The sequence below is a fragment of the Macrobrachium rosenbergii genome, chromosome 40 (genome assembly GCF_040412425.1).
Source record: "Macrobrachium rosenbergii isolate ZJJX-2024 chromosome 40, ASM4041242v1, whole genome shotgun sequence".
NCBI classification, from domain to species: domain Eukaryota; kingdom Metazoa; phylum Arthropoda; class Malacostraca; order Decapoda; family Palaemonidae; genus Macrobrachium; species Macrobrachium rosenbergii.
Window position 1 is genome coordinate 5302073 of NC_089780.1, and position 18797 is coordinate 5320869.

At 35.0% G+C, this 18797-nt stretch overlaps 1 protein-coding gene across 8 annotated transcripts in view; it reads right to left on the reverse strand.

Moving 5' to 3' along the window:
• Positions 1–18797, reverse strand: part of PICK1 (protein interacting with PRKCA 1) — a 159352-nt gene that overhangs the window by 94920 nt on the left and 45635 nt on the right. For 3 of the 8 annotated variants that reach the window (XM_067082966.1, XM_067082962.1, XM_067082964.1), the window contains one exon: positions 8693–8851. The exons of 3 other annotated variants lie outside the window; for them this stretch is intronic. In XM_067082966.1, coding sequence (XP_066939067.1) covers positions 8693–8851 — 159 coding nt within the window. Of the gene's footprint in view, positions 1–8692; positions 8852–9442; positions 9602–15729; positions 15790–18797 lie in introns of all 8 variants that reach the window. 2 more of the 8 variants (XM_067082965.1, XM_067082970.1) reach the window with 2 other exon arrangements.

Consider the following 18797-nt stretch of genomic DNA (forward strand, 5'->3'; position numbering starts at 1 on the left):
GTCATTTGTGCCAGAACAGCACCATTAGAGGGTCCAGGGGTACTTGAATCCTTATAAATGCTGGACATAAAAGATTTGAGAAGGGTAATAAAAAAATATAATAAAACCTAAAAACCTTAAAAAGATATCAGCCTTTCAAGGGGTTTGTTGTTCCACCAATGGCACAAGTGAGAACCGACTCCCAAATGTCCGCGTCCCTACCCTACAGGGGATGGCACAACATGATTAGAGTGGCCCAAGTGTAAGCCAAACGAGCTTGCTAGGACAGAGTATTACAAGAATACAATCATCCCCATCCTAATCATGTTATGGGCAAACCAGACAGAATGCAGAGAGTCCTATCCCTAGAACCAGACCCCCCTGGAACCCATGGTCCAGCCCTAAAGAATAGTTCCGCACTTGAGCTATCAATCTGATAACTCTCAAGTCCGAACATTATCAGCCAGTTGATGGTTCTACCACAGTTCCCACTATTTAGCTTCGGATATACATCCAATCCCAGCTATGATATCTTCTCCTATTTATCAGGTCCAATAAATTTTAGCAAAAAGTGGAAAATTCCACAAAATTAGTCCAAAGATATATATAATAATATATGAGACTCTTTGGTAGGAAACATTTCTAACATGAAGGTAAAAAAACAATGTTGACCTCATAGACAAATTAAATAGTTTAAATTTGAATTTTGATTTTAATATGGTTAGTTTTGATGTTGTCTCTTTATTAATAAACAAAAGTGCCTGTGGATGATTTACTTGAATTTTTGGAGAAGATTTAGAAAGTTATGATATTCCTTTAACTGTAGCAAACCTCACTAATCTTATACAGTAATGTATCAAAGATAGTAAGTTTTGTTTTAAAGGTGAATTTTTTGTACAAAAGTTTGGTATGGCTATGGGTAATCCCTTATCTCCTGTCCTAGCAGTATTTACAAGGAATTTTCTGAGACAAAACTCTTACCCAGAATTTTGCCCCAAAAAGTTATATGGTTTAGGTATGTGGATAATATTTTTTGTATTTGGCTAGTTCAGGAAAATCCCCAGGAATTTCTGATTAAGTTGAATAATTTAGTCCCTTCTATGAAATTTACCATAGAGGAAGAAATTGTAATTTGAATTTTCTTGATGTAACTGTCCATAGACATGACAGAAATTTCACCTTTTCAGTCCTTCAAAAATCAACTAACATTGCCCCTTTTGCTCATTATTATTCCACTCATCATCAAAACGTTAAATTCTCTGTCTTTTCTGGGATGTTCCTAATTAAGGCTTTGTGCGTTTGTAGGCTGCAGTTTATTGATGCTGAGATTAGAACTGTTTATGATATTGCCTTGAAATGAAATACCCAAGGACTTTTGTAGATGTAGCACGGAAAAGATCCAGGAAAACATTTAACTGATAACAATCTTGAATTTAGTAAGCATAATATTCTCAAATTACCATATGATGAAAGGTTTTTAGAAATTCCTAGAATTTTAAAGCTTTTCACCACAAATGTTTTCAGCAATTTTAATGTTAAGAGTTTAGTAATAAAAAATTCTCCTAAACATGTTTCTGGCTGCATATATGAAATTCCTTGTAAAAAGTGTGATAAAATATTTTACTGTACAAACTGGAAAATCATTTTCACAACGAATCAAACAATACCAATATTCTGTGAGAACTGGCCAAATATCGAATGCACATTACTGTATTCGTATATATGAGAGATTTTGATCATCCTATTAACTGGAGTAAAGCAAGACCTTTAGTCCCGTGCAATGACACAGTTAAAAGGAATATCATCGAATCTTGTTTTATTAAGTCAAATAATGAAAGTGTTCTAAATTTAAGACTTGGTTCATTTAAACTTGATTCTTTAATAATTAAAAAAGTTGCTGATAAATATAGGCAAAATTAATATACATGTTTCTGCAATTTGAATGTGTAAGAAGCCGTTTGCCTTATGGTTAAGTATATATTTGGATTAGTTTTTGACCGCGTGATCCCGGATTTGCCGTGGATTAACCTTTTCTGTTTAACCAGTAGCAATTAACCATCTGGTATTCAAGGTTATACATGTGTTTGGATTTTGCAAGCCTAAACTTTAGTATTTCTTTTTGTGTGGTCTTTGGTTCAGTTTGTGACAGCTCGATCCGGGATTATCCTGGATTAACTTTCTGTTTATTACCATTTGACAACTGACCATCTGGTATTCTTGTTCTTTTTGTTTACTTTGTAACCTTTATATTTTTGTCTCATTCGTACCCCGACGATGCGTCAATAAACGTGAAAGCGCTTGGTACTACTGAACTTCTGCCTGTCTTTTTCCTGTGGGATTCGCTTATACGGTGAAGTCATGTGCATTTACTGTGATTTTTTAAGCATATATAAATATATATAAATATATATATATATATATATATATATATATATATATATATATATATATATATATATATATATATATATATATATATGTACTAAACTTTAGTATTTTTTTTGTGTGGTCTTTGGTTCAGTTTGTGACAGCTCGATCCGGGATTATCCTGGATTAACTTTCTGTTTATTACCATACCATATATATATATATATATATATATATATATATATATATATATATATATATATATATATATATAATATTGTATAAAAAAAATGCGTGTGTGTTCGTAGAATCTAATGATCACTTTTTATCGCACATGTATATAGTACAGTATTTATTAGCCACAAAACCTTCTTAATGTCTCAATTTCTTCACATTCTGGAAACTCGTCTCTACAAAGCCTGTGACTAAATGAGGATAAATGAAGTTACAGTGGTACCCGGCTGAGATTCTATCCCAAGTCGGAATATCTACACAAGGTTGCCCATGAAGAAAGGTGTAAGACTACTGTAGTCCCACTCATACGTACTTGTATCTGTCATTTTCAGATAAATTTACTAGAGTTAGAATAGACCCACCTTCACCATCATAGCTAAGTATTCTTACTGACTTATATGCTATCTATAAATAAACTACTGTATACATAATGCAATAGTATAATTAAATATTGTAAAACACGATTCCTCAAATACATACTATACCTTCCCTTTTTCCTGCATACAAAAGGCAACTTGAGTACCATACCTCACACAGTTTACTAACAACACAAACCAAGGTCTTAGTACCTTGTATGGCTTTAAGGAAATGTTCCTTTCACTAAAATCCATTTAGAATCAGCAAGGAAGTGATGGCATTCTGCTGTGCTGCCCAAATGCAATGTGGCACTTTTTACACAAAACCAAAAGTAGGCACATGGGAGAAAAAGTGCAAGGCAGGGCAACCATACTACAGTATATGGTCATGTAGGATGCCAGTGTTAGTCATGAGATAAACAGCTGTAAGGCAGTGGGAAAGACCAGGCATGTGCTTCAACCCTTACGATGCCAATATGAAACTACTGATGTTCTTCACAAATGATTCATATCAAAGATCAGTCTCTAAAGTACTTCTGCAGAATTTTTTTGTAATGCAATCCAAACTACTATTTGTTATTACATACACTGAAGCTATAATTATGTCATCTATAGCACACTGTTTTAGCATATAAATGGCTACTTTTTAAATGACTAAGACTTTACAAACACTCACAATATAGTGATACTGTGCTATAAACACATACAGTAATTGCATTCAACACTGAAATCTATTTTTTATTATTATTATCATTAAAACAGTTTAACCAGACCAACAAGCTGACTATCAGCTCTCATAGGGCTGGCCCAAAGGATCTGGATGAAATGCCAGGTCTAGGCCAGAGGCCCAGCACTGAGACCAAATAGGTCATTCAGTATGATGATAAAGGAATAAAAATTAAATTAAAAACTGCGCAAAGGCATACACTCTCATACTGGAACACACTCACACAATACATACATTTATACTCAAGTCTCCATATATACTCACTAAAAAGGTATATTAAAATTCAGAATAAGTGAAGCAACATTTTAAAATTTAGTTGTTTTGAAATTCATTAGACACCCCTAAAGTGGTTTTGTATTTTTATTTACTTATTTTATTAATTAAATCACAGCTCCTCATGAACATTAAAATTGGATTACTGAAAATATACAAGATTCTGACAAAATTTCCTTCACTGTCCTACTTCCAAAATTTGATAATTGCTGCAGGTTATATTTTGGTCATTCACACAATACATGCTTGGCTGTTATCAATACTTTGCATTCTGGGCATTCAGGAGGAGGGCCACATGGACTGTTCATTAAGTGACCATGTATCAAACGAGTGTGGTCTATTCGAAGACGCGTCAGAATTAGTGTTTCTCTCTATACACTCCATTTTTCAACACTGGATTTTACCTTTTTTAATGTATTATTTTCAGGTTCTTCATTCCATATATTTTGCCATTTACTTACAATGATTGTTTTTATATGTCTTACATAGCCACTAACAGGGATGTTTACATTAGTTCTTGTCATGTGGACCACTTCTTTAGGTGCTTTATCAGCCTCTTCATTTCCTTTAATCCCTACATGGGCAGGAATCCAACACATTTCTATATTTTTCCATTATTATACAATTTATTGAGTGAAAACTTAATTTGTTGTACAATATTATATTTTGGATTGTAACTTTTGAATGGCTTCTACAGTACTTCTGGAGTCTCTAAAAATCAGAAAATTATATTCTTTCTTCATATCCTTTGCCTTTGGTTTAACTGCTGTTTCTCTGATGATAGTTGGTTTTTTCGTTTTGGGTGGTGTTCTCTCCAAAGCTCATTTTTTATCTTTAATTTCCAGTCCATCAAAACTTTCATCTTCTACCTCTGAGGCTATACCTTCTTGTGCTCCTATCAGCATTAATACTTCAAATGAATTTGATAGAATATTATCCATATCATTTGCACATGTTTCTCGATTCTTTACCATTTTAATTTTTTTCTGTATATTATTTTCTTCTTGAGATTTATTTTGTTGCATTGTGTTATTTCTATCTGTATTTGTTTCATTATTGGTTCGTGTTATTGAAGAATATTAAAGTTTCTTAGCAAGTTCTTGGGTTCCTCTCACTTTCAATTCTAATTTAGCCTCTTTTATAGACATCCCCGTTCTTTCTTCTAACATTTTCAATTCCATGTTGTATATGTAACACATACATTCTTTGGATCTTGCATGATGATTCTGCCCACAGTTTGCACACTTAGGTTCACTGCACTTCTACTGCGTGGCATGTTCAGTAGATCCACAATAACTGCATACCAGCTCATTACAACACTTTTTCTTTGTGTACCCATATTTATTGCAAATTTGACACTGCAGTGGCTTTGGGACATTGGGTCTTAATTCTCTATTTTAGCCTAAAATTGTTTTGTGAGGTAGATCTTCACACTCAAATTTTATTTTTGCTATTCTTAATGTTTGTTTATCGCTTTTTTTACTTGGTACAACACATACCACACAATCCTGCACCTTGGGGTATCTTTTTTTTTGAGTCTAATAGCATTTTCTTGTCGATTGGTTTGTTGTTATTTTCAGGAAGCACAATGGTACCCTGAATGCTGTTCACAGGATCGTGTTTTTTCTCTTCTACATTAATATTGTCTATATTTTTCTAGGACAAATAGTCTTCAGACTTTTTGTTGTGTCCTCTATTAGCCAAGTTTTCTCCTTTATTTGTCTGAACGACATTTCTGCCATTGGATGCCTATTTAATAAATAATTTTCTAGTTTTAAAGCTGAAACATTTTGGTCAGCTTCCATGGTTAGAAACCCTGACCAACTTCCACTTCCAAAGAGGGAGTCAAAGTGAGTCAAGGTTGGGTCATGTCGATATTTACTCTTTTGGGTGTTTTATACGGTATTAAAGTTTTAATACCACCTGGATTTTGATTATTTGGATTATCCAGACAATTGTCCATTTCCATGACAGAAGATTTGTGTGCAGTCATCAACTGCGCCAAGAGGTACCATCAAAGGGCCCAGGGGTACTCAAAATATCTATAACTGCTACTCATAAAAACTGCAGCAAAAAATTTTAACCTGAAAACCTTAAAAATATATCATATCCAATTTCTAATACTCGTAGGAAGGTTGTTATCAGAATTTTTAAAACCTTGAAGAACAATTGTTCATAGTTGACACACCAGCAAATGGAAAAACTTGAAAAGATTACCAACTCGTTAATTGCCCAGCCATTTTTCACCATACAATTTCTATGCCAACTATGTCTCAGTGAGTGCAAATGGACGGGGATACAGATAGTGCAGATTTTTAGATACTAATAATACTGGATGTAGGCTAATGAGGCAATTTTTTCATTTTCTCAGATAAAACAAAAACTAAGCACAATGACATGAAATATTAAAAATATCGAATAACATTTTGTGCAGTTACACTTTGGAAAAACATGGCATGAACAACATTTAAGTCTTCCAAAACTGAAAATATTTTGCTCATCCTTAGCAATTGCAAAAGTACTGCATGGACGTAACATGAACATATGTGATTGCCATAGTCTTGCTATACTCTAGTAATATTTACTGGTAAACCATTTCAACATTCTGCAATTTTACCTTTGTCCGCTAATAATGTTCCCTTAAAGTCAGCAATGTTTGAGGTGAATGAAACTACTGGTAATACTGATATAAAACACACAAATAACTCTTTTGTTAAGTCTTCTACCATAATCTGTTGATACAGGAAAGGGGATTTTTATTTCTATAACTGTACATTTTTTTGATACTCTGTTTATTACCAATTTTAAATAATAGTAATTCATATATTCCTTTCAGAGGTCATGTAAAGTTCTGATTACTGTATAGCAAAGAACCTTCCTTGGGGGTTATGACAGACCAATGAAAAACAGAACCTTCAGCCTTTAGGATGCACAGTAATTTCCATGGCTTATTTCAGGAATAAAATGGTCTCTGATGCCATGAAATATCATTATAAGAATACTATAACCAACTACTACTTTGAAATTTCTTAAAGCATTTAGAAACAAAATTACAGCACACAATGTTGACAAAACCTTCTGCAGAGACTTTGCCACCAAAATCTCCTATCTAGTCATTTTAGATATCGGTAGAATTAGCGAACGTAGTGACTGCGTGTCAAGAAATGACGACATGGAAGTTATGCGATGGTCTAATTTGGAAAATGCTAGTATTTCATTTGCTGCATGTCCTTTATTCTTGAAAAGTGCACTGTGCGTTACACCTTTAGTTATCTAGAGCTTTAGAACTTAGAAACTTCCTTGTTGTAGCAATGTCACTGTCAATTTGAAACTTCTGAAGAAGACGCCCTTTGCTGATTTGCCAGCCAGACACTCGCCAGATTGTTCTCGAAACATCAGGTAATTGTACCATTGTTTAATCCAACTTGATCGACACCGATCTTTGCTTGGCGTTGATGTGTATCATGTCAAGTAGTAACACTATAATCGTAGGCTTGATCAAGCTGCGACTTTAGTGATCTGTAACAGAAATGAGGTAACCTTTTTGAATCTTGATTGCTGGTTCCCAAGTGTTCCAGAAATTCTTTCTTCCTTCACTCTTGGTTCATTTTGGTTATGAACCCAGCTAACTCTTGCATTAATGTAACGTTGTAAATTTTTTATTAGTTTGTAGTAACTTAAGTTCAACAGATTGGGTGTTTTTCAGTGTTATAGTACATTTTTTGTAGTAAAACTTTTAAAAATTAACTCGTGTTTGTGTAGCCACTACCTGTAGTGCTGGTTCGGAGCCGGAGTCTCTTTTAGACTGTATTAGGCCCAGAAGAGCAGACAAGAGCCAGTAAACTGTTATCGTCGAGAAATTCTCGAAACCAAACAATGATAAATAATAGCAATTTTGCTGGTCAAGAACCCAACAAGTCACTGACAAAGTGAGCTCTCTCCCCTAGCACGTGCACACAGCCTAAGAACAGTTAGCCTCTGGATAATACAGTTAGTTTTGAACTGTACTTTTTTTGTGAACAGACATTTTCATGTGTCACTGGCAAGGTGGTATTGTACATGCAGAGCTCAGGCATGTATCTATCGTTTCTTTACTAGTTATCAAATATCATAACCTGCAGTTGTGCAGTTAAAATATCTGTCAGGCCAGTCCTATGAGTCTAGATGTCCTGAGTTTTAAATAAACTTTTACATCAATAAAATGATACAGTAACTTTATTATGCTACAATTGTTTGCAAAGTTTTCAATATTAATGTAAAAAGAAAAATTCTACAATAATAAAAAATGACTCGCTAATGAGTATCCTGTAATGTTACTTACAATCTTAAATGAAATCTAACGCAGGTGCAACTTTACATATCTGAAACTAAACAACATGACACTGCTAGCACTCGCAGTCTCTGGTTGCATTCAAGTTTTGATGGCTATGATGGACATTTTGTTCACATAAATTTAAATGTTTATTCTCTTTACATACATTCTGCAAAGCTGCTTTCTCCAGGTTTTCAAAAACCCACATATTCTTAAGGAAATAATGATGTTAAGAATGACTAAAGTAATCCTATCTCATCAGTAGTTTCATGTTAACAAAACAAAGAGCTGAAAACACATACATTGAAAATCCACAGTACTGTACTGTACTGTACTGTACTGTACTGTACTGTAGTGTACTGTACTGTGTGGGCATTGATGTTAAAACAGAAAGAATCTAATCGTACATAAACCATTCTCATATGGCACCTGTGTCTTACTTACATTTTATTTTCCATTCGAAATCCATACAAAAATCTCTCCCTTTCACTATTTTCTTCCTCCTCCTCCTCGTTCTTACTTTCATCATCTTCCTCTCCATCAACATCATCTCCTTCATCTTCACCATCCCCTCTTTCCTTCTTTTTGTCATTTTCTTTGGTGCTTTGGAAGCAAGGAAGAAAGAGAAGAGAGAGCAAAGCAAACAAGAATGATAAGACAAATCACGCAACACCACATTAACATCATCATCAAATCAATCTGGGGGCATAACTGTACACTGGAGTATTCATTCAAATAAATTAAACTGACAGTATAAAGAGGAAGATTTAACAAATCAAAAGCAGCAAACCCTCTGTTCAAATAGAAAACAGGCAGAAGAGGGTTTTGACATAATTTGAATCAGTCCAAACTTATTCATATCTCATGAGCAATATATTAAACATTAATGCATACAACAGCGTAAGACTAATTTTGTACAACGTGCTAACTCATGAATAATAAGCAGACTCCAAACATTCATTAAATTAAAGACCAAGTACTGTTTAAACAGATACACAAACACTAAATACCATATGATAAAATACCAGTTAATATATACAGACTACAGGAGCTATGCAATTATGGTACAAAAACTGTACGGTTACAAAAATACAAAAAGTATATACTACAGTAATTTTCTGGAGTTCAATTTTTGTTTAAAAAACTGATATTCAATATCCTGTACTATACAGTACCTCAAGTAGCATCCTTTACCTTTCTAGTCTCAAATGCCTGTCTTCTGTTGTGTGGCAGGATCTGACATATTTAAGATCTGACAGTCTGATACCATTTCAAAATGCATACTTTGTGTTTAAGCAGCATACTGTATAGCTTTAGACCTAGTCATCTTTATTCTTTCATTCTGAAACTGTTCTGAAATACAGAAGAAGCCGTCCCTGTCATCAAGAAATATTCTGAGAAGTTCAGCAAAAACCAGTGGAACTACACTGTTATCACATCAAATGAAAGAAAAGAACACTCACCTTCCTAATAAAATCTGCAAAATACATTAATTTCTTATAACCAGTGGAAATATAATTAGCATATTGATCCTTACTAAAGACTCTAACAATATTTTATTATTCATTTTCCAGTTTTTATATGAACAGCTTTAACACAAACACATCAGTAAAAACAGACTAATCAAGCAAAATTACTTAAATTCTGTACAGTTTCATACACATGTAGGTTACTTTGCAAGTGCTTTTACTGAACCTAATTACCATCCAAAGACTCAAAAACCCTGAAATACTTGAACTTAGTAGTATTTGGAACTGTTGTAAAAATTTTAAGTCACTAAAATTTGCTGGCTATAGGATACACTGTATGAAAACTAAAATTATTTAAAATACCAAAATACAAATAACAAACAACTCCATTATCCTAGTTAAGATTACTATTCTGACAAGAGGTGCCACCTACAATGACATTTAAGAAGTGATCAGTCTTCACTGAATCTGTAATATGAGACAAAAATGCACCTCAAATATACCAATGTATTCCAGAATTCAAAACTGTTTGTTAGTGGTGATTAACCAGTACGTTATTTTCTCATGCCTTCATCTCTTCCACACATCTGTAATGCAGTCATTTAGTACGGATGTACAGAACTCCTTTATGGTAATGCACTGTATTAATGGAATTTAAAGACTTTTAAAATGTATAAGGAGAGTGCTATGTGAGAGCCAATTGCATACTTACAACAACTGGCTCAACCTACAGTGAATAACTAATATACCTGGAATCAGCTCAGTTGAATAGAACATTGTGTGTGGGTTCAGCTGTTCATTGTAATGTTCCTGAGGCATGGTCTCAGTGACAATGGGAATGAACATCTTGCTTATAAAGCATTGTCAAGGGAAAAAATCATCTCCTCTCTTATATTGCACTAAGGGAAGATCGTATACTAAAATACAATATACTTTATACTTCAAGGTTTTGGTTTTATCTAGAAAAAGCACCATCACTTTCAAATTTTGTTCATCTTTCAGCTACAACACTTATATACATTTTTTGCAGGGTAAAGAGACTAAAATAGGCATGGCTGTACACAACAAGTGCATTTCTACAAGAAAAAGGGTACACTTTTGGACTTTCCAGCCTATATGATGTCAATTACAGCTTTCAGAAAGAGGCAGGTTTAATGGTTCAAGAATATTACATGAAGGAATGGGAACGTCACATTCTGGAAGTTTCACCCTGTATCTCTGGAATTTTTAAACTGAAGTGCATCATGAGATCAAGGCAGTGGAGACAACGTACCAGCTTCTTACATGCGGACTTAGCCAGGCTGTTAATACAACGCCCCCAAAACATGCAGTGTTCATTCCAAACCCCAAAAATCCCTAAGTACCGATACTTTTGACTCTTTCCAAATTCTCTGACATACTGAGAAAATAGAAGCAGAGATTAACAAAAGAGGACTGAAGAGACATGGTCTTAGAAGCCTTAGAAATATTTGAAAGAAAAAGGAATGTGTATCTCCAACCACTCTGCCAACATCACAGCAACGTGAGTTAACACAACTGTGATCTCGGATACAGAAGTAATAACTTCCAAAATGGAATAAAGAACAAAAGAATGCAAGTAATCACATACAGTCAGTCCTGGCATTGTTCAGCCTCCTAGCATGGTAGACACTGAATTTTCCAGTATAGAAGATCAGAGAATTAGTGCACAGATGACAAGGACTAAAGTCATGAGTTGAGCATTTGAAAAACGTATAATGTACCTTTGTGAGTTATACAGACAGTCAGGAGAAAAAATTATGGTATCAAAATAATAAGATTCAAGGTCCATGATTATCAAAGGACCTATGGGGTGTAATGTTGGTCTCCCATCCTTACAGCAGGGAACATTCCAAGAAATTGGGCATAAGGAAAATTACCCCCCCTGCAACCAAGAGGAAGTTCAGTCAAGAGTCAAATGGGATGATGAGTCACTCATCACGCCATGGGATCAAGTCCTGCAGTGATAGGATCTTCACTGAGATCATCAGTGGTGCCTTTTCTTGTCCATCACCTAACGTCCTATAAGGAAAAGGGACAAATCTGGTCACCTGTAAGAGACAAAGATCAAGACAGGTGAAAAGGAGAGCAAATGTGACCCTCATGGCCACAGCAGCTCCCCCATTTCCTGGTTAGAATTCTCCTGCATAAGAAAAGTATGGGTTCAGCAACATACTGCCCAATGCACTAACTTTGTGGATCCACAATGCCTCTCAAAGCAAAGAAAAGGAATGGCAAACCTATTACAAAAAGGCATACACAGAAATCTAAAACACTGCATTTTCTTACTTCAGAGCCATCTTTTACTTCTGTCCTCTGGCCAATAATAAACTAATCTCCATAACTGGATCTGATCTCCTCTAAACAATTTATGTAGCTTTCCCAGTTGTTTGAATGCATAAAGGTTCTCTGCTGAAAAAACAGACAGAATGCAAACTGAGTCTTCTTCATGAATCCACCACATTTTTTCACCGGAATTAACCCAAAACAAATACTTTACAATGATGCAAAATATTCCAGAAAAATACAGCATAGAAACTGGTAGCTTGCAAGAAGAAAATTATGATGTGCTGCTATATGTAATCAAGTTGGAAAAGTGTTATGACACACATCTGGAGACAAATATTTGGTGATAAGAAAAATTACAACATACATTGACATTACGGACAAAATGAAATGGTCAAAAAGTGAACAGCAGCTTAAATGTGAAGGTTATGCCTGTAGAACATAAAAAGGGAAAAATTAAATACTCTTGGATGTGAGAGAAGAGGTTAGGGATGGGGGGAACTCACTGGTTAAAACTACTAATTTCTTCATTTGAAAGCATGATATGTTCTGACATATCAAGAGCCTACTGAGCAGGCATATGTAAAGAAATTATTTCACACAACAGAGGGCAAGGCAATGCACTCATTTTCAAAGGAATAAAAAATTGTATAGTGTACAATTTCAATGGGATATGACAAAACCCCACACAGGTGTTTAACAACAACTTCAAAATTTGTAAGGTCTGTCTACTTTAATTGAATACGGAAAGGAAAATTATGAAATAAAGGTCACAAAAAAGCACACACATAAGGTGTTCCATGGGAGAACACCTGTCCCTATAGCACTAAGAAGATAGCAAAGAAGATAAACAATGCAGAAAGAAACTATTCTACTGCACAGTATCATTACAGTAAAAGGGGTGAACAGATGATGTAATATTTGCAAAAAAGTACCCTGAAGAGTGGTAAGAGAGGTAATGTAGGAAATACGTGAGAGCTGTGATGAAGAAAAATTATGAAAGAACAGCGTAAAATAGTCTCAAACAACAAAGGAAGAGAAGCCTTTAATTTGCAAGTTTATTACAAATACTGTATTCAAAAACTTATGATCATACCTAATCTTGCCTATTTCTTAATGGCCATTTCGACACCTTTATTTGATTTACCCCCTGGATATCAGTTTAACAAATCAGTATGTCAAAACACAAACCAATGGCTCCTAAATCTGCCACTTGTTCTCCATCAAACTGAAACTCCTTACATTTGCTGCTAAATACATCTCATGGATAAGACAGCTAGTAAAAGTCTACAGATATGGAACAACAAGTAGCTTAAAACATTCTACACAACAATCCGTAAAGCAGCACGTCCAATAATAATAAATTTGCAGTGCCTGCTGACAGCATAGCTACTGAAGGAAGAACCAGTGCAAAGCAATGAAAACCAGTCATTTCCCACTTTCTCATAAAAATAAAACTTACTTATCAGTTAAGATATAACTTTGTCCACACTGCATCTATATTCATAAACTAGGTAAGCATTATGAACAAAGCAAATATAAACAAACAGGTCTTCCTTTAATTACTGCAGAAAGCTCCCAGCTTCAAGACATTCTACAATAAAGCAATCAAGATTATTTCTTAGTATTCCAAGGAAGATATAGCATCCTAATATGAAACTAACATTGCCTATTTAACCAAATATCCAACAAAATACAATCTGGGGAGATAAGAAGTGTTTCACGATAAAGAGTACTATACATTCGGTAGAAAAAGTAAAGATACAGTTTTCTTAAATCATTTCGGACACATATTGTTTAATAATGCCACACCTGGCAACTCTAGAAAGGGGGCGGAGCTTCAAAGTCATTGTGTTTGTTGCTTGCTAGGTTTCTTTAGACCATAAAGATTCTGTAGAAGTCATATAATCACTGATGCCCGAATGCAGTACCAAGCTCTGTAAGTCTATATTTGTAAAAGTCGTTTTGGTAATGTCAGTTCAGAGTAGAATATTGATCATCCTTCTTTAAAACCTACTGTGAAACCTTTTACTCATAACTGATGTTATGACTATACAGTACAACGAAATAAAATTCATGTGTAATTGGAAACACAATCTTAAATAATGAGAGAAAATGTTTTAAAATTTGGGCAATATCCAAGGGAAATCATGTGGAATAATACAGGAATGAATGCAGTATTATGATGAGAGAGAGAGTCAGTTTTTGCGTACGCATAGGCCTATCTATAAATACTTAATTCATTACATTTTCTCTGAGAGACTGAGTAATAATATATTTGTAAAGTATGCTTTAGAAGGAGAGAGAGAGAGAGAGAGAGAGAGAGAGAGAGAGAGAGAGAGAGAGAGAGAGAGAGAGAGAGAGAGAGAGAGTATAGTATGGGTGTTGGACTTATGATGGGCAAAGGCGGGGAAGTGATGAGGTGGTGCACAGGTTCCTGGGATACCAGGTGGCAGGGCTGCCAAGATCGTGCTTTACCATACTAGATGAAATCTGAAGTGACCACAGTATCAAAATTAATTCTCTAAGAAATTCATACCCTAACCTTGATTTGATTCAACAGTTGCTGTAACAATCAAAAATCGTAAAAAGGTGAAAATATTCAACCACAGGGTATGGTCACTCTTACTTTCTTGATATACTGTACTGTAGTCTCTACTTTTGAAAATGGATTTTCATCAACAAATCATTCACGAAAAAAGATGTGTAAAGTAAAAATATTTATTGCCATAAACTACTCGATACCTACTCCACAGGCAATGAAAGTTTAATATCGTGATAAAAAATGCTGATTTACAGGGAGATCTTTTGGTCTCGCGGCAAGTATTGCAGCCGTGCTAGCTGTACAGGCTAACTCCAAACTGCTTGTAATGGGAGTATAGCCAGAAAATCTTCAAGTTGACAGGCTATTTTAACCTTGATAAAGATTTCCTTTCAATGACAATAGCTTTGTAAACAACTACTAGCATTCGATCCATGTCAACATCTGTCATTAAAGTGTGAAAGCCATTACGTCAATATCCAGTGACTTGTGCTTTCCTGCCCAAAGTTCTTGGGCTACTCCTCAAATCATAGAGAACATTCTTGTGGATCTAACTAGATTTGTTCAACCTTCCTTAGCCATCACAACACTGACTGACGTGGACACCAGTTAACTTTTAAACTCTTTGAAATACAAATATGAATCTGTAGAAACTAAAATAATGATCACTAACACTCATGATGATGAAGCAATAATAATCCTGTTCATAGAGAAAAGCAAGTAAATATTGTCTTTGTGGTACAGAGGAACAGCCAGTATTCCCAACTCTATCTTCCAGATCTCTGCGAATGAATCCATCAGAAAATTCCTATTACTTCGGATATATACAGTATGGTATTATTATGTATCTGAATGTTTTTGTTTTGCAGATTTAAGTTATATATTTTGCAGTGTATTGTATTTTTATATTCTAAAGTAATTTAACGAGATTATGTGTTTTCGATAAAAAAAAATGATGAATTCAATGAACGAGGTGTAATGAAAACTGTATCTTCACTTGCATTGCCGAGTGTACAGTCAAAATCATAATGCAGTATAATATTTATTTATAAGTTTACAAGTCATACTTCATTCAAAACCTGGGCAACTGGAACTAGAGCAATACGGGCAGTTTTACAGTGGTCTGTGTAACAGACTGTCTACAAAGATAAACCTACAAAACTTACTCTCCTTTATCGTAAGTTACAACAGTTGGGGGCGAACCTGATGTTACTCGTGTCTCTGGACTAAAAAACAAAAATGACAGAGAAAAGAAAACCCTGCTGAGTTAAACAAAAGAAGGGAACACAATAGTTACCGGGACAAAAATAAACACTCAAAAAATAAAATTATCTCTAGTACATGTAATGGAAAGAACAGAACAATTAGACCAAAGCATCCTTGATAAAAATAGCATCTTAACACATTCTTATTTTTAAATAAAAACGGCACAGTAAAAGAATGTTAACCCTGAAAGTATGCTGCTTACAAATACATATAACAGAGGTAAGGTCAACCTTTATTATTTGCTCTAGATTTTGTACAGAACTACATAAGACCTTTAATTGCTATGTAAAGTACTGTGAGTAATATCACTACAGTAAATATTTTTCTTACAGCACAGAGCAATACATAATAGAGTCCTTAACAGTCATCAGACATGTCTACCAGATTTTAATCAACTGAATTCTTCATATTCTTTCAGTAACTTTATCACTTTGATGCAGAAAATCAATAAAAATTGAATTTTCAAAGGAATACCAATTTTCATACTACAGTATTATAATGGTTATTTCTCCATTTAACTAACATTCATATAGCTTCAGTTGTGAGCCTGCAGCTCAAAATTGCAGCTTCTTGAATGTTGAGTAAGATTCGTAGGAAAAATTTACATAACTCAAGACTCAAAAAGAGACTGCTGTTCCAATTAACCAATAAAGTACTTTTAAATATCAAACTGGGATGCTACAAAAAAAAAAAAGTGTGGGAGTAGTATTTCTTAAGTTAGTGTTTATGTAATATTCAGGCAAAAGATATACTGTATAAAACTAATTTGGATTTTGTATTTTCAAAATCCTTCATGAGACATTCCATAATTTGCCTTCAGTAACACTTTCTTTAAAAAAGAAGAGGATTCATTTTTGCATTTCAATGCATATTATGAAAATATATAATTTAAATAAAAATAAATTTTTTCATATACACAAACAACACAACAGCTTCATGAATATCCATGCAAACTCCCACATTCCACAGAAGAATCCTCCTGTTGCAGTTGGCAGTCAATGCATCCCAACTCTGGTTACCCTTCTACTCACAGATTTAGTCACTGTGTGGTCTGGACGGGCTGTGAAGCACAGAGAGGTTGGGAGAACTTCTATAGAGTAATGGGTTTGCATATGAAAAAAAAAAATAATAATAATTTTCCAGGGGCTGCAAAGAAAATACTGTGTGACTTCTCCAGAGAGAGGTTGCTCAGTAAACTAAAAGAGGTCACCACAACTCTCAAGTTGTGGAACTTGACCTTCAATACGAGCAAAAAGGAAGGGTCTAGATTGGAGTGCACTTCCTTAACCAAATTCTTAAGGAAGAAAGACACTGCATTCCTAAACATTGGGACATCTAGCCTTCTGAGGCTACAAAATAGGTTCTTGAGGTTACTTCCGAAATCCCTAGTCCTTGCACATAAAGCAAGAATGCTCTGACTGGAACCGAGGTGGACAGGCTGGGGGCTTCATAAGAACAAGGCAGAGCCTGAGACTTGTAAACACCTTTCCCCTGGAGCTTGGCAGAAGAGAATTACTGCTCCTCAGAGATGTAAAGCCCACATTACTGGATAAGGCCAGAAGCTCACTGACCTTTTCAGCCTAGGTCAAAGCCAATAAGAACAGGGTCTTAAACATCATATGCTCAAGGAATGTTGTATTCAAGGGTTTGAATGGGGACATATACAGAAACTTTAGCACTATGTCCATATTCCATCTCAAAGACTTTAAAGACTTATCGCTTTCTTAATGTTCATGCTAGAGGAGATATCCAATCCAGTTCCCCTTACCACTGATGCCAGCATGAAAAGATAAGCATTGATAGCTGAAATGACAAACCTTTTAGTATAGCGGAGGTAAATCAAGAATTTAGTCAGATTATTCATAGATGTATAGGTACAGAAAATCCCTCTAGAATGGCACCAGCCCCTATAAACTGACTATTGCCTCTAGTACAGGGTGTTTGTTGAATGCCTCCTGGAGCTAATGACAGCCTTTCTGCATTCCTTTGAAAAGCCTCTTGCTCATATGATGCAATTGAGAATCTTCATGCATTCGGCTGTAGAATGAGTGAGTTTTGATGAAACCTCCTGCGGCTGGTTGTCTGAGTAGATCCTTCCTTAAAAGAAGGAACCTTGGTTGATCCACCTATTAGGATCAGGAATCGATAACACTCTCTGCGGGACTACCAAGGAGTCACCAATGTCAAAGAACCCACAGACTGATGGCATTTACTAGACCTTTGGATCATAGCAAAGGAGGACTGATTGACTGATTAAATGTGAATTTTCATGATGAAATTAATTATTTGGATACTCACCTACTGTTAAAGTTAGCTTATATCTTTGGGCCACTAGGTGCTACAGCATTTAAAAAACAAAAAGAAAAGAAGCATGGCTCACCTGATTAGACTGTCTGTAATTACCTGTTTTCCCCACCAGGTGGCTTTAGAATGTTTATAGTCTTGTACAGAATTCTTCCTAATCAACCACTAAGGTGTGGGGAGGCTGGGCGGGTTTCCATTTAACAGTAGGTAAGTATCCAAATAATTAATTTTATCATGAAAATTCTCATTTTTGGAACGAATCTTAACTGTTAAAGTTAGCTGACTGCCATATTGAAAAAAGGATGGTGGGTTAATACAGCCGGAAAAAACACCCAGTCAGCAAGCGAACTAGAGCTTTATCAAAAGAGAAAAAGCTTCTGAACATTCTTACCTGTTGTGTGATCCTTTCTGATAGGTACTGCTGTCAAAGGGTGGATCCACAGCAGGGCGTAAGGTCCTCGTAGCAAGACTTGTCTGAGGGTCCTTACGGGGAAAAGGAATCTACTTCATAGAGTATCACTGACTCCCGTGCCAGAATCAAAGCCCACAATGACAGTCCAAACTACTAAAAACAATAACTACCTTACTAAATGAAGGGCTGCTCCTATACATCAAAGTGTACCTTCATGCTCCCCAATTAGAAACCAGGATTTCATAACTAACA